The sequence below is a fragment of the Chiloscyllium plagiosum genome, unplaced genomic scaffold, assembly GCF_037043375.1.
Source record: "Chiloscyllium plagiosum isolate Xiang-an unplaced genomic scaffold, Cpla_swu_hap1 HiC_scaffold_10, whole genome shotgun sequence".
Taxonomy (NCBI): Eukaryota; Metazoa; Chordata; class Chondrichthyes; order Orectolobiformes; family Hemiscylliidae; genus Chiloscyllium; species Chiloscyllium plagiosum.
In genome coordinates, this window is record NW_028270148.1 from 74,498,614 (window position 1) to 74,521,476 (window position 22,863).

Consider the following 22,863-nt stretch of genomic DNA (forward strand, 5'->3'; position numbering starts at 1 on the left):
GGGAATAGTGGATACAGACCACGTAGAGGCAAAAGATTTTTAGTTGAGAAAGGCATGGTGTAGGTGCAGCATTGGTGGAGCAAAGGGCCTGTTCCGTGTGCTATATAATTCTGTGTTATTGTATCTTTGTATTTCTGTGTTTTACTACTGCTAAATCTCAATAATACTAATAACAGATTTGCCATGAATTACAAAACTTACGTAATCATTCACTCAGTAATTAGAACCAGTGCAACAGAACACTCTTCTGAAATCTTGGTTTCATACAAGACAGATTTAACTTGAAGCCAGCATTCAATCTCCAAGAGAAACTGGCAGTAGATTGTGTTGGTTCAGTGTGCAATTTGCTAATTTGAAACAATGCGTTGGGGCATTCTACAAGCTGTAGTTGGTGAGCTGGAACTTGAAGTTTCTGCTTAAATATGTTGTATGCGTGTTTGGGGATCTGTAGTATTTTGAGGGAAAAAGATTCTGTTCAGACAGAAACATCTCACACTCAGAAATGCTGTACTTTTATAAGTGACCTATGAATTTCTATTGGCAGAAATCCAATCAGACCTACAAATATGAAGCAAATGCCAGGAAAAAGATAAACCTATGGAGTTGGGCAGTACTAATAATAGATTCTTGATTACCCACAATGCAAATTGGTAGAGCCATGTGCGTCGTGCAAATTATCTTTTTAAAAGATAACAAAGGCCAGTAATCATAGAAAACAAGTTGAAACTTTTTGTTTGTTTTAGTTGTATTCATTTAATTCAATGTAATACAGTTCATAGGTGGAGAACATAAAGGAAGAGAGAACTTATCTGAATGAGTTGCATCAGATTTCTGTAGAAATTCACGAAGAATATGTACTGTTTCCTGTCATTCTAACATTCCTGCAGGGGTTAGTAAAATAATAGCTGCTGATATGACTCAGAAAATAGCAGGAATCTGCTTTATAGACACTTCACAAGCTGCACTCATCATTGTAACACTCCCTATGATACTCAATAGATCCTATTCCATCTCGAGTCAGAAATATTACTACACTGCTTAATATACTAGTTACAAAGTCATTTATAGGACAAAGAATCATTAAGCATTAGAATGTTTGGTACTGTTACTTGGCAAGTGTAATGAAAACACAAGGAATAATCATGAAAGTTGTCTGTTAACATTTATAGTTTAAATGAATTGTCCAGCTTATCTGATACCTTGCTGGACTGGGACCTGACTTGAGCCCAGGACATTGAACTCCATACCATTTATTTTGCAAACCTTTGTGGAAACTTAACATATGGCCAATTGGTAAATAAAATTGAGAATTGTAACTTGAATTGTGTTTGTTCAGCGAGTGTGGCCTTTTCCAACACCCGTTGCAGTTGAGTTCTTCCATTGTACTAACATGCAATGACTGCATTCCAGTACAGATTAGAATGTTCTGTCACATTTCATTGGATACATTATTTGGATACATAAACATTAACATCTTTACAGGTCAGTCCTTGGATTTATGACTTTTAAGTGGTAATGTTCATTCTAAATAATATCAAGTTTGAGAATCAGTTAAGTAGTCATGGAATGAAAAATGATTCTACAATATAAACACTACCGAAGATAGCTTCCATGTTATGTATGATTTAAGGGTTATGATTAGGCCCGAGACTAGACAGAGGTTCAAATCTATCAGGCAGTTTAAAACAAATCTGTGCTGATGCTTTAACTCTGCCTTTACTATGATTATGTTTGAACTGCAAAGTCACAGGTATAATAACCAGAAACAAGATTGTTTTCATTTTAAAAAACCACAAATAGTTTAGTCTGTTATTGAATGGAAATAAATTCAAAAACTCAATATTTTGTAAAGGACCTAGCACTTTCATATGGTGATGTAAAAGGTCACAAGTGTCATAAAATATTAACTGACCATGTCATTTCATACTTTCTGTTAGATTATTGGCATTCTTACATTGTGTTGTTGTCTAAATATGCACCTAATTGTGACTTTTTGTTTTGCTAGGATTTATCTGGATCCATCGACGATTTACCAACAGGGACAGAAGGTACACTAAGTTCTGGAGTGAGTGCTTCAGGATCCTCAAGTGGCCAAGGAGAACCAAGTAATCCTGCACAATCTCCCTTCTCCCCTCATGCTTCTCCTCACCTGTCTGGTATCCGGGGCCCCTCCCCCTCTCCAGTTGGTTCTCCTGTTGGAAGCAATCAGTCCAGGTCTGGACCCCTGTCCCCAGCAGGTGTACCAGGTAATTGTATATTTTGTTTTGGGTAGATGTTCTAGAATAATAGAATGGTCTTTTTGTACAGTAACATTTGGCCTTTGAAGTTTGTGTATTGTTCTTTTTCATACGCTCCACCTCGTCTAATCTCTAACTCCTACTTGCTTTTGTTATTTCTGTTCTTCATACATCTGCTTAAATTCTTTTCAAAAAAATATCTGGCTGTTTTATCAAAAGTTTCATTCAGAAAAAATATACAATGTTATTCTGTGTAAGCATATTTTTATACTTCTCAAGTTTTTATTCTGAATATCTTAATTTTATACCAATTATTCTCCAGTTTACCAATTGGGATATAAGCAGAAAGTGCTGGAGAAAGTTTAAGGCTGGAGTCATCCATGGTTAAAGGATTCGAAAGAAGAGTCAAATCGGTCTTGTAATAGTAACTCTTTTTTTTTAGTATTTCCAGCACTTTCTGTTTTAATACCAATCATTGGAAATATTCTATCACTCTTAATTTTAATTATCCCTTGTAATCTTTAAGAAATCTATTGGGCTACTTCTTAACCTGTTCAGCTGTTGTAAAAAAAATTCTCAACTATCTCCTCTTAACTCAATCATTCAGGTAACATTCGTGTTACTGAACTTTTTCTGTTGCTTTTGCATCCTTTTTATAGTGGATAAAGAGCATACGGGCTCTGGTTGCGAACGGGTTCATAAGTACAGAAAATGTTTGTATGTTGGGCCTTTAAAATTACATCCTTGTATGAGATTGTGTTTATAAATATGAGCATTTGTTAAGTTGGACATTCATAAATCAGAGACTCCCTGTACAATACTTCAGCTGTCACATGAGAGATTTAAGTTCAGTACTGACTCTTCCCTTTTGTATTATGTGCCCTTGAATATAAAACAAAGGATTTTATTTGTTTCCCTCGTACCTGTTTATCCTGCCAACTTTAATGATCTACACACCAACGATCAGCTCTTGCATTGTTTTTCTTTCCTTAGTCTTACTCCCATGATGTATTATTATGACACAGACAGCAGGCCAAATCAAATCATCCTCCCTATCTGTGGATTTGCAACATATTAAAATTAAAATTTTAATAAATGTTCAATTTCCCTCAGTTGTGCAATTGTTCCTCACCAAACTTTACAAATTTAAATTGGCAATTTAGCATTAATAATGTCACTTTAGCAGACCATGGATAAGCAACAAGGCAATCTACTCGATATCAATGAACCCAACCCCCTCTGCACTCTTGTAGACAGACAGACACAGTTAAGGGACCACTTTAAAAAAAAATTGTAATTGTCTTGTTCAATGTTTTCGTAATAGGTACCAAACCTTCATAAATCTTGGTTAATGGAGATGTTCACAGGCAAGTAAACTGTAAGTCTTGCTTGAATTCCAAAGTCACTGATTCACGCAAACAGCTTCCACAGATCACTGGATGCTTCTACATATGTCTCATAGTTTGTGGATCTTTTCCCAAACCTTTCATAAACTCGATAACTGGATATAAACTAGAAAGCAACCAAAACTCCGTTCAGCACCTTTACAACCACACTATCTTCTGACCAAAACAAAGGGAGGTGATGGCCTAATGGTATCATCTCTAGACTGTTGATCAGGAGAGCTAGGTAATGTTCTGAGGATTTCAAGTTTGAATCCTGCCGTGGCAGATGATGGAATTTGAATTCAATAATCATCTGGAATTAGAGTCTAATGATGACTGTGAAAATATTGTAGATTGTAAGAAAAACCCCATTTAGTTTACTAATGTCCTTTAGGGAAGAGAACTATTATCCTCACTTGAACTGGCCTAAATATGACTGCAGGTCCACAGTAACATGGTTGACTCTTGACATGTGTCTTGGGCAGTTAGGGATGGACAATAAATGCTGGCCCAGCAAGCCATGTCCATGTCCTGTGAATGAATATAAAAGAAACCGAGACCAAACCAATTCAAACTGTCTTTTTCGAACATTCTTTGTGACTGGCAAATCAGCACAGTTCCGCCCTTAATCCATTCCGTGTCTAACAGGCTGCCAATCCCTGAGCGTATTGATACCGAAAAGTCTGTTGTGTTCTGAGAGTAGCAGTCAACCCATAATTATCTTTTCAGGCCAGTTCCTGTAAACACACATCCGTTTTTTTTTGTTCTATCTTCCTTTCCAAAACATTTTGGTGGTGAAAGCTCAAAGTTTAACTTCAACTTTCAGTTCCAAACCAAACATGAAAAAAATAAAATAATGAAGGTCTCAATTTTTAATGTCTTTTTATAACTATTGGTTTTTCTGCTATAATGCTTTTAAAGTAGGCCTGAAGCTTTGCCAGAAATATAAGTGATCTAATTATTGCCCAATAAAACAGCATATAGCTGCTTTAAAGGCATAAATCGTTTCCAGAACCTACAGTGAATTTATGGTAAAATGTTAAAAATATATGCCTCACCTGTTGTACAATATATACAAAATCATGTATTTTCTAAAATGGTTACTTTCTTAACAAAAATATTAACACAGATGCTACTTTTTACATTATTTAATATTTATTGCAGCATTTTCAAATATACAGATTAGACTAGAAACTCCTGAGGATCTTAATACGTGTGTATTTTCTAGATGACATTTGATTCAAAGCCCAAGACCTAAGTCCAAATCCATAAAACATTCTTGTTTTTTGGTTTGTTTTAACTTTGATATGCTTTGGCTAACTTTTCTTTTCAAAGGAACATGCATTGTTTTGTACCTAATTATCTCTTCCCTGGTTACCTTCCATTAATCTCTTAATACTTGTCAAGCCTTTTCTAAGCTATCTGTACCTGGTCTCTTCTTAAATCACTGCAATTAGTTTTCCTGCCTTGAGCATTTGTATTCAGTTTTTCTGCACTCTTCCCATAATTATTCGAAATCAAGTAATGTTATGGCCACTGTTCACTAATGATCTTGTGGTGTAACACACTCCATCAGACCTGCAGTATTTCCCAGGACCAGGTTCAAAACTATTTCCTTTCTTGTTTGATGAAAAACGTATTTGATGAGAGTTTTCCTGTAGTCATTGGAGATTTCTTTCCTCTACCTTTAATAGTATGATGTTTTCCAGTCACTATTAGGATGATTAAAATCTTCTGATGCCGTATTCTATTTGCACACTTTTGTCAACTATCTGGTCATCTATCTCCTTTTCACTGTAACAACCTGGCAGCATAATAACAACTTCCTCTGTGCTCTCAAGCCAAATACATTCAGTCCTGGAACCATCCAGGATATCCTTTTCTATTGCAAACTGTAACATCATATTTAATTAATGTAGACTTGACTTTCTGCTTTTTTCCTTCTCTGTTGGTCCTGAGTGTTTGATAGCTAAGAATTCCCTATTTACTAGCATTGAAACTTCGAAATTGAGCTTTGATGCTACTGCTACAAACATGGCCACCCAGGAGGTATTAAGTGTACTGGAGATTCTGCAAAGAACAGAATCAGCATGCAACAAGTTCCAACTAGCCTACTATTGCAGTCAATCTGCTAACTCTAAATCACTCAGACCCCAATCACTAAAACCTTTATTAAAGCTTATAAGAAGGCAGCACATTTAAAACAATCCAGTCAGTCCAGTTTTCCCAGTCGATCTCCATAGCAGTGCAAGATTAGTCTGCACTCACGCCCATCCAATTTTATTTTGAAATCATTCAATGTCTCTGTTTCCACCACCCTAATTGTGAGTTTCAGATCATTATCACTCTCACGATGTAAAAATGTTCTTCATCACATCCTCTTGCATCGCTTGTGCTAAACCTTGAATCTGTATCCCCTTAGTTCTTGTACCATCAACCAATCAAACAGCTGTTCTTTGTCTACTTCATTGAAACCTGTTCAGCCTCTCCCTAAAGTTCAAACCCATGAACACTGGCAACATCCTTGTAAATCTTTTCTGGACCCTTTCAAGTTTCACAACATCCTTCCTATAGCAAGGAGACCAGAATTAAATGCATTATTCCAAACGTGGCCTAACCAATGTCTTGGATAGCACTATATGAACTCCCAACTCCTATCCCCAATGCACTGACCAATAAAGATCCTGAACGTCTTAGATTTTATTCAAGGCATATTGATTAATTCAAGTGGGGAATATTCCATCATATGTCTTTAAGGTGGTGGACAGGTTTTGAGAAGCAGGAGATGAGTCATTCACCATAAAATCACCACAACTGAGTTTCTGATGAGTGGTGAATCCCAGGAGCTTAGAAGGATGATCAAAACTTGTGGAATATTAAGAGATGTGTGTAAAGTGGATGTGGAGATGATGTTTCCACTAGTAGGAGAGATTAGGATCTGAGGACACAGCCTCAGAGTGAAGAACTGAGATGAGGAATTTCTTCAGAGGCTGGTAAATCTGTGGAACTCATTGTCGCAGAAGAATGTGGAGGCTGAGTCATTGAGTGTATTTAAGACTGAGATAGGTTCTTTATTAGTATGGGGATCAGAGTTAAGGGGAGAAGGCAAGAGAATGGAGTTGTGGAACATACCAACCATGATCAAATGGCGGAGCAGATTTGATGGGCCAAATTGCTTAATTCTGATGGTCTACGATGAGCAACTCAGGACTGGTAATGACTTTGAGGAGAAGTGTTTGGATATTCCTTTATTGAAGATGGTTATTGCCTGCTACTTTTGTGTGACACGGATTCAAGTAATCAAGTTCAAAACTGTAACTTAGGTTCCAGTCAGCTGAAGGTTTGAACTCATAGGTACAACCCAGATAAAATTAAAATTCATAGATCATGTACTATTTTAAATGTTAATGTACATAATCCTATTTATGTGCTACCATAAACTTGGATATTAATTTCAATTTTAAACCCAGTTGTTTCAAACCAATGCATACCTTTGTTCATTAGCAATGTAAAATATGTTAATGATAGAATTAATGATTTATTGTTTAAAGGAAAGCTTTCGTTCTGTTCAAGTTATTTATAATGACATTTTTAAAAAACATCTATTTGACAGGTTTGAGGTGTTATATTTTTCTCCCAGTTTTTTTTAGAAATGTACAACTCTCAAGTAGTCTTAATCAACCCTCTTTGCATTTGATCAAGAATTAAGCTTATATTTTATGTTAATCTGGAAGAAATTCAAGATTATTACTGAGCAGAAAAGCATGAGCTCAGTAACTTTAGATTTTTTTTTAACATTGGGAATATTGATTTGTGTGCTTGTGATGAATTGTGGATAGGATTTTCTGACAGTGTATTTATGTAGCAGCCAATACACACTATTAACAATGAGACTACCCCAACTAGATTGACTTGCCATTGATGTAAAAGTCAGAACTAAAAAGTCTGCATCCTGACACTATATATTTGCATTGCTATTTTGTGAAAATCAAATTCCAGCAAGCCCAAATAATTAGTGTACTAATGTTAGCTTTCGTCCATTTAACTTTATGCCTTTGCTTGGTAATTTTAAAAATCTAATTAACAGTCTTGTGCAAATAAAAATAAAACACAATTAATTTGCCTGAAAAAGAAATTAACTGTTGGAGTTGCAGTAACGTATATGCTTTTGTTTCTCTATACAAAGGCATTGTTTCTTTTTTTTTGGTTTTATTTTAGACAGCATTACAGTCAAGTTTGTTTTGTTTTGGAAGGAATCTATGCTCAAGAAACTGTTCATTGTCTTAAATATCTCAACTTGATTCACTTTATTTGATGCTGGTAAAGTTGTACAGACTCAGTGATTAGTAACAAAATAAACTCAAATACCCTGAAACAGGCCCAGAGAGGTGAACTTTCAGGCATTAGCCTAATCATCGCAGTTCAGCAATGTTGTATAGACACTACCTTAGAATCCTCTGCATGTAGAACAGACTCTCCAAAAGATATATTGGAGTAGAATTAGGCCATCTGGCTGATCAAGTCTGCTCCACCATTTGATCATAGGCTGATAATGTTTCTCAACCCCATTTTCCTGTCTTCTCCCCAGAACTCCTGATTCCCTTACAGTCAAGACCCTATATTTAATACACTTAATTATCTTAGTGTCAAAAGCCTTCTGTGACAATGAATTCCACAGATTAATTATTCTCTGGCAGAAGAAATTCTTTCTCATCTCTTCACTGAAGTCATCGCTTCACTGAGGCTGTACCCATGGGTCCTAGTGTCTCGTACTAATGGAAACATCCTTCTCCACGGCCATTCTATGCAGGACTCTTAGTATTTTGTCAGTTTCAATGAGATTCACCCCTCATTCTTTTAAATTCCATTGAGTACATACCCAGATTCTTCAACTGCTCCCCATATGACAAGTCCTTCATTCCTCAGATCATTCACATAAATCTCCTCTGGATCCCCTCCAAAGCCAGCGCATCCATCCTTAAATTCAAGGCCCAAAGCTGCTCACAATATTCCGTATGGCGTTTGACCAGAGCCTTATACAGCCTCAGCAAGTACATTTCTACTCTTATATTCTAACCCTCCCGAAATAAGTGCAAACATTGCATTTATCTTCCCACCAACTGAACCTCCAAGGGAATCCTGTATTAAGACTCCCAAGTCCCTTTGTGCTTCAGGTTTCTGAAGCTTTAACCAATTCAGAAAATAGCCTGCCCTCTATTTTTCCTATTTTAGTGCATCTCACTTTCTCAAATTATATTCCATCTGCCAATTCCATCCTAACTTTCCAAGCCTTTCTGCAGCCTCCCCACCACCTCAACATTACCTATCCCAACAACAACCTTTGTCATCTGCAAACTTAGCACCAATGCCTTCAGTTCCTTTATCCAGATCATTAATGTATAACATGAATAGTTGGGGTCCCAACACAGACGCTGCAGAATTTTACTAGCATCCAGCTGCCATCCCAAAAAAGACAATTTTCTGCCTTCTGCCAGTCAGCAGATATTCTCTGTGCCAGTATCTTGCCCCTAACATCATAGGCTCTCATCTTGTCCAGCAGCCTCCCATGAGGCACCTTGTCAAAGGCCTCCTGAAAATGCAAATAGATCACACTTACTGGCTCTCCTTTGCCTAATGTGCTTGTTACTTCCTCAAAAGATTCTAACATATCTCAGTCTTGACCTCCCCTCGATGAAGCTGTGCTGACTCAGCCCTATTTTCCCATGCACTTCTAAGTACTCCACAATCTCAACCTTACTAATGGACTTTAGAGTTATTCATAAGATTTTAAAGTCAGGCTAACCTATAGTTTTCTATTGTCTGCCTCCCTTAAACAGGTGATTTTCCAGTCCTCTGAGACTTTCCCTGACTCCAGTGATTCTTGAAAGGCTATCACCAATACCACCACAGTCTCCTCAGCTATCTCCTTCAGAACTCTGGAGTATAGTTGATCTGGCCTGGGTAATCTATCCACCTTCACACCTTTCAGCTTACCTAGAACCTTCTCCTTAGTCATGGGCATTACACTCACCACTGCTCCCTGCTCTTGAGGTTCTGGTATGCTGCTGGTGTCTTCCACTGTGAAAACTAATGCAAAGTACCTAATCAATTCCTTTGCCATTTCCTTGTTCTTCATTACTACTTCTCCAGCTCATTTTCAAGCAATCTAATGTCCTCTTTTACCTTTCATATATCTCAAAAAAGTTGTCATCTTCTTTTATCTTAGCTTACCATCATAATTCATCTTCTCCCCATGTATTTTTTTGTTACCCCTTTCTGGTTTTTGAAGGCTTTCCAATCCTCTAGCTTCCCACTAACCTTCACATTGTATGCTTTTTCTTTTATGCTGTCCTGGACTTGCCTTGTCAGCCAAGGTTCCCTCGTCCTCCCCTTAGCATGTTGTTTCTTCCTTGAAATGATGTACTTTCTGAATTATCACAGAAACTCCTACTATTATTGTTCCACTTTCTTCCTACTTGGCTCCCAAAGCAACTTCACAGAGACTGGTATCTCATTACCAAGTCACTCTTTATTTACAGATGCACAGTACGTGGGCTCTGATCAGCCAGCTCAGAGTCATTCCCAGAATGAATAGTCTCTGTCAGCCAGGGTTCCCTGGTTGGCCCAGGTTAACAACCCCAATCAAGGATCTTCTAGTCAATGAGATCCACCTGGCAGTCATTCCAGTCACTACACTGCCCTTCCAATCATTTCTAGCCAGCCCCTCCTTGATGTCTTTGTAGTACCTTTACTCAATTGTAACTGTTACATCTGATTCCAGCTTCTCCGTCTCCAACTGCAGGGTGAATTCTATCATATTATGGTCACTGAACCCTAGGAAATCCTTCGTCTTGGGCTCCCTAATCAAGTCTGTTTCATTATATATCATCAAGTCCAGAATTATCTGTTCCTTAGTAGGTTGTAATACAAGCTGCTCCAAAAAAAATTACATTGGCATTACATGAATTCCTTTTCTTGAGGTTCACAGTCAACTTGATTTTCCCAGTCATACCGACATATTGGAAACCCCCCTTGCTTATTGTAATTGTGCCTTTTTCACATGCTACTTCTATCTCCTGATTTATTTTCTTTCCAAAACCTTAGGAGGCCTGTACACCAGTCCCATCAGGGTCTTTGGTTTTTATTCATTCACGGGATGAGGGCGTTGCTATGTAGGCTAGCATTTATTGCCCATCCCTAATTGCCTGGGGGTAATTATTAGTCAACCACATTGCTGTGGGTCTGGAGTCACGTGTAGCCCAGACCAGGTAAGGCTGGCAGTTTCTTTTCCTAAAGGGCATTAGTGAACCAGATGCGTTTTCCCTGAACTGACAATGGTTTCATGGTCATCTTTAGACTCTTAATCTCGGATTTTTTTCTTACTAAATTCAAATTCCACCACCTGCCATGATGGGTTTCAAACCCAGGTCCCCTGAACATTATCTGGATCTCTGGATTAACAGTCCCATCGTTTTGCAGTTCCTCAATTCCTACCCGCACAGATTTCATGTCTTCCAATTCTATATAACGTTGCTATTAATTTAATTTCATTTCTTAGTAACAAAGCAACCCCACCCCTCTGCCCATCTGCCTGTCCTTTCGATAGGACTCTTATCCTTCGATATTTAGTTCCCCGACCTTGATTCCCTTGCAGCCACATCTCTATGATAACTACAACATTGTACCTGCCAATTTCAATCTGCACTACAAGATCATTTACCTTGTTTTGCATGTTGTGTGCATTTAAGTCCAACGCCCTTACTCCTGTGTTGATTGCCATCCTTCTCACATCTGCTGTATCTAAAGTTATGTTCCTGACCCTTTTCCATATTTCATCCCCCATTACTTGTTCTGGAAACTTTAATGACCTCTGCACCCACCATTTCTGTAATTTTCCATGCCACTGAACCCATCCCCCTATATTTTGTTTAAAGCCCTATACACAGCCTTCATCATGCAATTCCCATATGATGCAGAAGGAATAGCGCCCTCTTTCTGCAGTACTGTTGTCAGTGTCCCAAGATTTCAAACCTATATTTCCCACACCAGTTTTGAACCACATGTTAATCTTGTTGACCCTGTGCCAGTTTGCTCATAGCTCAAGTAGCAATCCAGTAATTATTACCTTTTTGGTTCTGCGTTTTAATTTAATCCCTAGCTACTGATATTTGTTCAGCAGAACCTCTTTCCACTTTCTACCTATATTACTGGTACCTGCATGGACCATGACAACTGGTTCCCCTCCCACTCCAAGTTCTTCAGCAGCCCAGATAAGATATCCTGAAGCCAGCCAGGCAATACCTCCTTTTGGGTTTCTTGATCCTGGCCACGAAGAACAGTATTTATTCCCCTGACTATATTATCACCGATTGCAACTATATTTTACATTTCTCTCCCCTCTTGAGTGGCTTCTTCTACATGGTTCTATGATCTAGGTAACCGTCTCCCCTCCCTGATGTGTCACAGTATTCAAAGTTCAGATTCCAACTCATCAACTCTGAGTCAGCTTTCCTGAAATAACCAACACTTCTACAGATGTCAATATGAACCGCAATGAGGTCCACCAGCTCCCACAGGTGCATGTACAACAAATTGCCGGCCTTGCATCTTTATTTTATTACTAAATTTATTTTTTCAAATGTTCTTACTGGTTTTTTATTTTGTAATTGATGAATATTTTCCCCATTTGACTTTGATGTGAAAGTAACCTCTAATAGTTAGCTACTTATTTGATTATCACCAACTAATTAACTTATGGTTTCTCTGTGATGTCACTCTTTTGTGCTGGGTCTCTGATTCTGGACTTAAATTTATCCTGTTTTAAAAGAACTTTACAAACTGTGGGCCAAAAAGAAAATCAAACAACAAGCACCTGTTCCCTCTGCACCAAATGCCCATGTTGCCTCCAAATTCCCTAAACTATGGACTTACATGGTTTGTGTTTCACTCCAGATGGATCTCTCTCTCTCCTGACCGGGTAAAGCTTATTGATCCATTTCATTTCTGATCTCATTTCTTTAATCTGTGTTGAAAAGGAACAGTCATCTCAAAGTAGGTTGAACCACTGTGCCACCTTACGGGTTAAAATTTGCATTCGCAAAATCTGTATTTTGTGCCTTTCATGGGCTTTTAAACTTCCAAATGGGTTCCGTGGTGTGTGCGCACACATCTAGTTCAAATCATACAGAACAAATGTGGAGAGCATTCACTTGAAGTTTTCAGAGTAGGCAGATTGTGAAGTTAATTACCTTGCAACACATCTTTCATACTAGAACTGCTGTTCTGGAGCTCAGTGCTTCAGTTGATACTCATGTAATGCCTTTGGACTGAGCACAAATTCAGCAACAACAAGGATCCCTCATCTCTGCATCCTCCCACCATCTTTGCCAGTTCAATTTGATGAGGTCAACTAGCTGCTAATTTAATTCTACTCACTGCTGTGTTTACTGTACAAGAACTTTGAACTTTCTAGGGTTTTAAGTTGCTGAAGTTAACAGAAAGTGATCTGGCAAGTACTGAAGAAGTTATCCTGACTTTAAAGCTTTAGCAGAAGGTATCAATGCAATAGTCAACAGTCTTCTTGGAATGTAATGTACGATCATTGACCATGCTGGAGAGAAGTGGGAAAGGGGTTATAAGCAAGATGCCTTAACATTCAAGGATGTTCAAAGAGGAGTAGTGTTGGAGTTGTCAGAATTTCAATCAGGGCAGTGTAATTAAATTGCTACCTGCCAGAACAATAACTGCAACCGTGGAGTGGGGTGAGGACTGTATTTCCAATGGTAACCTTAGCCATCAATTTTTGTGTGTCAGACTGATGCTGGACCTATTACCCTGCAGTATATTGTCCACTTAAGTAGGGGAGCAAATGAAGGCTGTATTCGAACAAGACTGACTATATTTCATTTTTTCCCCCGAGAACCACAGACTTCATAATGTAGCACATCACTGATTATGCACGTCATGTTGCATGCATTGTACGTTAACTCTAAGATCTACTGCAACTGAAAAAGATTTTTCCTTCAAATCCAGTTAGTGTGTGACACAACACCGTTAATCATTCATGCCAATATTGGGTATGCTTGCAACAGTCGTATGCCATCCCTCTTCTGCAATCTACTATGCTAGCTGCATTTCTGCTGTGCAACAGACCAAAATATGCAACTGGGGCAACAAAAGCTCTCCACAGGCGACATAGTGGTTTACAGGTGGCATGGTAGCTCAGTGGTTAGCATTGCTGCCTCAGAACATCCGGGACCCGTATTCAGTTTCAGCCATAGGTGACTATCTGTGCGGAATTTGCACATTCTCCCCATGTCTGCATGGATTTCTGCCATGTACTCCAGTTTTTTGCCACAGTCCAGAGATGTGCAGGTTAGGTGGATTGGCCTTGCTAAATTGTATCGTAGTGTCCAGGGATGTGCAGTCTAGGTGGATTAAGTACAATAAATACGGAAATGGAGTGGGGTGTGCTGGATTTGGGTGTGATGCTCTTCAGAGGGTCAGTGCAGACGTGATGGGCCAAATGTCCTCTTTATGCACTATAGGGATTCTATGATTCATTAACCACATGACTGATGATTTTGGTGCACAACATACATACAGATGGGCAGTTTGCAAACAGTGAAAAGCCACTAGGATGTGATAAAGCATACCATTGACAGGCCGGAATAATGTTTCCACTACTTGGAACCTCTCTGAAGGAGTACAGCAGTACTTGGTAGTGAGGGTGTCAAGATTCATGGTGCAGAACCTCATCACCATGAGTGTGTAACTGTTGCCACTGGCTTTATAAGAAGTAGGTCTGAGGCAATCTAGATGGGAGGCAGCACTTAGACTTCCATCCTGACAGCATTGTGTGTGTGTGCCTTGAACTGGAGCAATTCAAGAAGACAGCTCACTACCACTTTCCCCAGGGCTATTAGAAATTCGCAATAAATGCTCAACTAGCCAGTGATGCCTGTATCCCACAAATGAATTCTAAAAAAAAGGCAGACCCTTTCTGATTAAGACTTGTCCCTGAGCAACTTACCTGACTGCATACAAGCAGATGCAACTTCCAGTCCCCCATTTGTCAAACTACCTTCCAACTGTAATTGACTATTACACTGTTGGCTTTGCCATAAAGCAAAAAAAAATTAAAACCAACAGAAAGTAAATGTTTCAAACTTTATAAATGTAGTCTGTTATTGTACATATAAATGAAAACTAATCAACCTACTGACTGGCTACTCTATGCTTTTGCTTATCTTCGTGCTTCTGCACAGCATTTGTCTTCTCAATTCTGCCAGTCTGTTGCCCATCAGTGACCCGCTGTGCTGCTTTCCTTGCTCAGATGGTGCAGTTTGTAGCCATGTTTTCTAGGCTCCAGTTACTTAGGTCATACACAAGATTTCAGCATAGTTGATGCAAGACTGCTGATTTTTAGTGGGGAAGACTTGAGATGGCCTTAAAGAATAGCCTGAAGTAGCACTGTCCCTATAAGACCTGGCTTCAGACTGCAGCATCTGGAGATGGAGAGCAGCAGTCTGGTCTGGCTCACTGTTGGTAACAAAAACCACACTTGAGTTTCATATTCTTACCAATCTCAGGGTGAAGAAGTTTTATTTCTGAATTCCCTAGTTGATTTCTTTATGTCTATCTTTAATTAATGGATTCTGGGTTTTGTTCTTCCCAATGTGGAAATATTCTGAGTCCAGTCTCTGAAAAGCTTCCATAATTTTAAGACTTCTTTTCAAGTTGTCCCTTACATTTCAGAAAGAAGAGATCCACCACCTGATTGATTCTTTCATAATAGGTACACTGCAGTCTGGGATCCTCCTGTATTATGTTTTGAAAACTTTCCAATGTCTCTACACCTTTTTAAACTGCATTTATCATAATTATATACAAGATGTAGTCCAACAATTGTTCAGTACAACTCCACTTCTTTACTTTTCAATTCTGTCCATCTAGATATAAACCCTCGTGCTTTGTTTGCTTTTTATGATCTTGTCAAACTGCGTTGCTACATAAATTAAGTAATTTCACTCCCAGAACCCTTTGCTCTTCTACCCCACTTTGACTCTTCATATGCAACTTCCTTATTTTTCTTGCTTCGCATGTATCTGTGTTGAAATTCATTTGCCAGTTGTAAATGTCCATTCTACAAGTTTGTTAACATTTCCTAGTTTCTACTTTCCCACTCTTTCCAAATTTATTGTTAACTGAAAATTTTAAAATTTGTTTTTTTTTTATTCCAAAGTAATATTGTCCCCTGCTGTCTGTGTGTGTATTGTGTGTTTCATCCTTTACTCTCAATCTTCATTCATCTATGGTGATTTAGTAGAGTGTTAATTTTCTGCCGTGGAAGACGACGTGGATCACTTTTAGCAATGCAAAGTTGCAATTGAATGGTGATTTCCAAGAAATGCTTATTTCTTAAACTGTGGCTTCATAAAATGAATTTTCCACCGTAGTCAACAAAAGAGAGAGACTGCAGTATACTTGCTTTTAAATGATGGATATTTTCGGTTTCCTCAAGTTTGAATCAGTAAATTATAGATTGTCTCTTTTCTTTTATTCTATGTTTAATAAATTAAAATGCTGTTGCATTGTCTGTATCTCTTCACAATGCAGGAGCTCCAATGCCAGCTCAACCTCCCAATAGCCAATCAGATGCTAGTTCTCATCCTATCATGAGTCAGTCACCTATGTCACAGGATCGAGGTTGGTTGTTTTAATATGATTTCTGACTTTAAACGGATGCTGCTACTTTTGATCAAATTAAACAAAGACAATATTTTTAATTTTAAACATTTCACTAATAACCATACCATTAACAATTTGCTGCTTTTTTTGTTAATTTGAAAATAAGCACAGTCAATACCTCATGGTCAAAGCTTAAAACTTAGCAGCTTCATGTTTTACAGACCATGCACGTTTTACAAATTAGCGCTTTTGTAATAGAATGTTTCACTAATTGAGTTTTTTTCAGTGTGATCACAGATTTTAGTTGATTTTAAAATTAATTTGCAGATTAACCTTAATTATCCCGCAATTCGAACATGTATGAAATTATGAAATAAATTAAAAGTTTGTGTACCCATTACAAACTAACCATTTTTTGTTAGAATTGCAGCAGCTACTATATCTTAATGTATTTACATCTGGAATGCAATATGGTGTGATTATAAATATATTTTGTCAAAATTGAACTACTTGCTTTCTAAGCCTTTGATCCGAAGTAATGTATTTTAAAGTTAAGCTATTTTTCACTGCATTTGTAAGATTAAGTATAACAATACAAACACAAATTTTCTAGTAAATTTCTTCAGTAATGGTATTGTTCATAATCCAAAAGGTTTGCATGCTTGTCTATGTGTAAATATGCACACATGTATAGTATTAAGAGAAAATTCCGATTTTCTGTGCCATTTTATGCCACAGAAATATATGTCTGACTAACTTAGAATCATAGAGATGTACAGCATGGAAACAGACCCTTCAGTCCAACTCATCCATGCCAACCAAATATCTTAAGTTAATCTAGTCCCACTTGCCCATGCGTGGTCCATATACCTGTAAGCCCTTTCTATTCATATGCCCATCCAGATGCCTTTTAAATGTTGTAATTGTACCAGCTGCCACCACTTCCTCTGGCAGCTCATTCCATACATGCACGACCCTATGCGTGTAAAAGTTGCCCCTCTGGTCGCTTTTAAATCTTTCCTTTCTCACCCTAAACCTATACCGTCTAGTTTTGGACTTACCCACTCCATGGGAAACACCTTGTCTATTTACCCTATCCATGCTCCTCATGACCTAATACATCTCTATGATGTCCAGGGAAAACAGCCCTTCCCTGTAGCTCAAACCCTCCAAACCTGGCAACACCCTTGCAAATCTTCTCTGAACTCTTTCAAGTTTCACAACATCCTTTCTGTAGGATGGAGATCAGAATTGCACACAATGTTCCAAAAGTGGCCTAACAGCAATTGTACAATCTTTAAGTATAGAAGGAGCATATTGAGTACATTGTGCCCAGCTTGCTTTTTGTAAAAGCTGTTGATTTAGTCCCATAGCATTAATCATTCCCCACTCTCTGGGCTTGGGCTGAAAGGTGGCAAGTGGCATTCGCATCACACAGTTGCAGGGCTGTGACTGTTACTGGTGGGAAACAGCCTGGCTGCCCCTCCTTGGCATTCAGTAGTTTTGCAATTGCTGAATGCTCCACTGTCGGCATACTGGGGGTAGTGGTTGACCGGGGACTCAATACATGGGCACAGTGGCTGTGGTGAGCAGGTCAGACACTAGGAATGCTCAGCGAGTAACACATCACCTGGCTCCCTGGGCCTGTCCACCATCTGCAGTGCACAGGTCAGGGTGTGATGGAATATCCCCCACTTGCGCGGACAAGTGCAGCCCCAACAACACTCAAGAAGCTTGACACCATTCAGGGCGAAGCAGCCTGCTTGATTGGTACTACATCCATCAAAATCCGTTCCCTCCACCACCTCAGGAGCAACAGTGTTACTACCTACAAGATGCACTACAGAAATTCACCATAGATCCTGAGATAATGCCTTTCAAACACACACCAGCTTTCATCTGGAAAGGTAAAGGCAGTAGATATGTGGGAACATCACCACTTTCAAGTTCATCTCCAAATCACTAACCATTCTGACTTGGAAATATATCCCCATTACTTTACTGTTGTTGGGTGAAAAGCCTGGAATTCACAACCCACAGCAGGTGGGCTGCTGCCGTTCAAGATGGCAGCCTGCCACCGCCTTCTCAAGAGCAACTAGCAATGGGTAATAAATACTGGCCAGGTAGCGACACTCACATTTCACAAAATGAATGAATAAATAAATAAATCCATGGGCATCCATTCTGTCCACCGCCTGCGCTCAGTAGCGGCAGTATGCGTTATCAGTGGGATGCACTGCAGGAATTCAGCAAAGATCCTCAGGAAACATCTTTCAAGCCCACAACCTCTACTGTTTAGAAGAGCTAAAACGTGGCAGATGGAGTTCGATCTGGTTGGATGCTAAGTGTTGCATTTTGATGCAGCTAGCCAGGGCAGGGCTTGTATATTTGGTGATGTTCTGGAATGGGGGGACCTGGGGATTTCGTTTGCCTACATTGGTGAGGCCTTTTCTGGAATACTGTGTCCAGTTCTGGTTGTACAGTTATAGGAAGGATATTATTAAGCTGAAAAGGGTTCAGAAGAAATTTATCAGAATCTTGCCAGGTACAGAACGTTTGAGTTATAAAGAAAGGCTGGGTCTTTTTTCACTGGGGTGTAGGAGGTTGAGGGGCAACGTTACAGAAGTATGAAATATAAAGAAAGGTATAGATAAGAGTTTTCCCTAGGAGGGGGATTTCATGACTAGCGGGCACATTTTTAAGATGAGAGGAAGGAGATTTTAAAAAAGACATAAGGGTCTGATGTTTTACACAGCAGGTGATTTGTATGTGGAGTGGGCTTCTGAGGAGGTGGTGGATGTGGGTGCAGTTACGACATTTAAAAGATATTTGGATAAGTATGTGAATAGGAAAGGTTTGGAAGGATATGGGCCAGGAGCAGGCAGGTGGGACAAGTTTATTTTGGGATTATGTTTGGCGTGGACTGGTTGGACCAAAAGATCTGATTCTGTGCTGTATGACTCTATGACGTTCCTGCCTTGAAATATTTACCCAATGTCCTTTTACAAGTTATTATCAAATCTGTTTCCACCACCAGTATTTGCAATGCATAAGGGTAAGGGTTGAACTTGTTTCCAGAAGCCCCAATGTGCCTGACAAAATTGCAGGTGGTCAGTCTGAGGAATGTCACCCCTGCATGTGGAAATAACTGAATCAGTGGGGCATTCCTTTTCCAATCACAGGCTATTGCAGTTCTGTTCTCATTGCTGATAGGTTCACTTGTGAGATTAAGGGATCGTGTTCAATAACAACCAAGATCGGCGAGTGGAGAAAGTAGCCTCTTTATTGAGCATCCTAGTACACAGTTTGAGATGGCGAGGGAATCCAAAGTACAGTTTTACAGTGGCCTCTTTTGTACATAGTTGTTACAGACATTTAAATTTTAGCACTACGGTGTTACATAGTTGTATCTATTGTCCACACATTTGCGTGATATCTGTCCTGGGAAAGCAGGAGATAGTTAAGCACTTGCTAAATGCTGGCTGTTACTCCTGATGGGATTAGAATGTCTGTCTGGTCTGAGTTTGCATAAGTAAAAGATGTTAGTCCTTTTATCTTCAAAGTTAGTAATGTTAATAAAAATACTACACCTTTATGTTCTAAATAATGAGAAAGGTATGGAGGATATTAATCTGATCTGCCGCTGGGTTGTGAGATTTCATTTATTATTGTCGGTTTTGACAGTTCTTAGCCTTACATTCATGCAGTTTCATGGAAATGCTGTTTTGATACTTTTTAATGTGTGTTTTAAAAGTACATACTAGTGGAGGAAACTGTTTAATGTTCTGCGATCCAGGTCCCGAGAGACGGTTAATCTTTTCATAGTTTGGAGTGAGATATGGAGACATGATGATGTGTGCTGGCATTGTTCTGAGTAGGTTACAGTATTAACATTTATTCAGGGGTAGCCTTTGATACAGAAACAGGTCTAAACTGTTTCCAGCATGGGGTATAAAGAAACAGTAATGGGTTGGAAGGCATATTTAATTTAGTTTATCTTAGAAGAGTAAAATGTACTACAAAAAATGCAGTTTTATGAATGAGTGAATGGAAACGCATTATAGTAACTGTAGAGTGCTTGTGAGTGATTTAGTAATATTTCATAGAGATGCAGTTGTCCTGATCAGAAAAAAAAGCAAGGGAAAACAGCAGCCTGTGATTGAGGGGGTAGCAACCTATGGGAAGACAAGTGGCAGTGATCACTATATCTGCTAGGCCTATGGAGATCTAGGCTAAGGGATAACAGAGGAGGGGGATGAATTTGGGGAGGAAGTGAGTGGTGAGTGAGTGCCAGGCCAGAGGATTTATTGGTCAATATATTGAGTACAGGAGTTGGGAGGTCATGTTGTGGCCGTACAGGACATTGATTAGGGAACTTTTGGAATACTGCATTCAGTTCTGGTCTCCCTCCTGGAGGAAGGATGTTGTGAAACTTGAAAGGGTTCAGAAAAGATTTACAAGAGTGTTGTTCGGGTTGGAGGGTTTGAACTATGGAGAGAGGCTAAATAGGCTGGGGATATTTTCCCTCTAGCATCGGATGCTGAGGGGTGATCTTACAGAGGTTTATAAAATCATAAGGGGTGTGGATAGGGTAAATAACCAAACTCTCTTCCTGGGGGTGGGGACATCTAAAACTAGAGGGCATAGGTTTAAGGTGAGAGGGGAAAGATTTAAAAGGGACCTGAAGGGCGCCTTTTTCATGCAGAGGTTGGTATGTATATGGAATAAGCTGCCATAGAAAGTGATGGAGGCTAGTACAATTACAACATTTAAAAGGTGTCAGGATGGATATGTGAATAGAAAGGGTTTAGAGTGATGTGGGCTGGGTGCTGGCGAATGGGATGAGATATAATTTAGGATATCTGGTCAGCATGGGCACGTTGGACCGAAGGGTTGTTTCCGTGCTGGACAGCTCCATGACTCTAAGCGAGGCCTATTAAAGTATGGGTGTGGTGCGGTGGACAGAAACTGTGAAAGTGTACAGAACAACTTTAAGTCTGTCCATAAGGAATACTCAGCTAACTGGCATCCTGGAAATTTTGAAGCCGTCAAGATAATGGATTTCTTGTAAATGCATACGGAGTTTCTAGTCTAAGGCTGCTTAAGTTCAGGAGATACCTTTTGGAAAAAGTGGGTAATGGCTGCTATTGTAACGAACACAAGGTAAATTGGATAATTTAAGACTAAACTGTTTTATTTCAAATGGTTTACACTTATGTGTTATCACATTTCAATGTTTTCCATTCTGTGAATTACTTAAGATGCATAATTTGTTTTCGAGTTAAACATGGCAACCATTTTGCACATACTAATATCCCACACAGTAATAAGCAGCATGCATATCCAAAATTCTTTCTATGGCCATAGTATATTCCAAAGTTCTTTATACTCAGTTAATTACTTGGCAAGTGTAGCCATTGTTATAATGAAAAAAGCATAATTCAATAATTAATGCTGGGAAGTCTCAGTTTAGGGAAGATGATCTTAACAGTGGTACCAGATCTTTCAGCAGTGAAATCAAGAAACACTTGTAAGTAAAAGGCAGTCAAGCTTTTAATGCAAACGCAATTGATGCTAGATAAATTGCTAAATTTAGATCTGAAATTTCAATTAGAAATGCAGTGAAAACAGCTCGAATAACTGGGGGAAGGAAAAAACTGTGACCTGGTTAAAATCCTCCAGAGTTTAGCACGTACAGTGAAATTACAGTAGCTGTGACCTCACCAGTCCTCAAAGTGTATTTACGATAGTGGCTTTCTGATTCGAGAAGTGTGTGTCAGTTATTTTGAGGAGAAAACAGCTTTTGCGAACTTATGCCTGTCGTCTTGTGCCAGTTCATATATTGTGTTGTGAGTTTAAGTTTAATGGATGGGTGATGAATATTTAGGATATTGATAATGTCTGAGTCTGGAGACTGCATATGTGAACACAAATACAGATGGTAACATTACTCAATGTCTGCATCATGTAATAAAGAAATTGATGAAAATTAGTAAAATGTCTCTGAAAATCTAAAAATATCTTCAACAAAAAATGTATTGACCTGGTCCACTCTTTTTCATAAAATGTAATTCTATGTTCCCCCTTCAGTCTGTTCCCCATTTCATAAATTGTATGCTTATATGGAAAATGTTGGGGGCATCAAGTGTCCAAACTATTTATCAGAAATTATGATCTTAAATTTCATTAAATCTAGACTTTTCTGCTTCCACTCACTACACTGCTACAAATGGATTAACTTATTCTATTTAATGTTAATGGTTTAAGCATTTAATTTAAAGTATAATTCGTTTTGCCATTTTGGAGATGCAACAGATGCTTCTGTCAATTGTTTATGCTTAAAGTAAGCACACTCAGTATGGAGAGTTTGAAATGAAAATTAAAAATAAATAAATTCAAGACGTACTAGAAAGGGTACAGAGTAGATTTACCTGATTGTTGCCTGGGCTGGAGAGTTTCAGTCACAAAGAGAGATTCAACAGACTGGAGTTGTTTCTCTTAGAGCAGAGAAGATTGAGCAGAGGCATGATTGGGATGTGTAAAATTGCAGG

General features: G+C 38.7%; 1 protein-coding gene across 16 annotated transcripts in view; it reads left to right on the forward strand.

Annotated features, from left to right (window-relative positions):
* arid1b (AT-rich interaction domain 1B) overlaps positions 1-22,863 on the forward strand; it is a 620,676-nt gene that overhangs the window by 405,434 nt on the left and 192,379 nt on the right. For all 16 annotated transcript variants that reach the window (XM_087991455.1, XM_087991461.1, XM_087991456.1 and 13 more), the window contains 2 exons: positions 2,006-2,246; positions 16,241-16,330. In XM_087991455.1, coding sequence (XP_087847581.1) covers positions 2,006-2,246; positions 16,241-16,330 — 331 coding nt within the window. The remainder of the gene's footprint in view (positions 1-2,005; positions 2,247-16,240; positions 16,331-22,863) is intronic.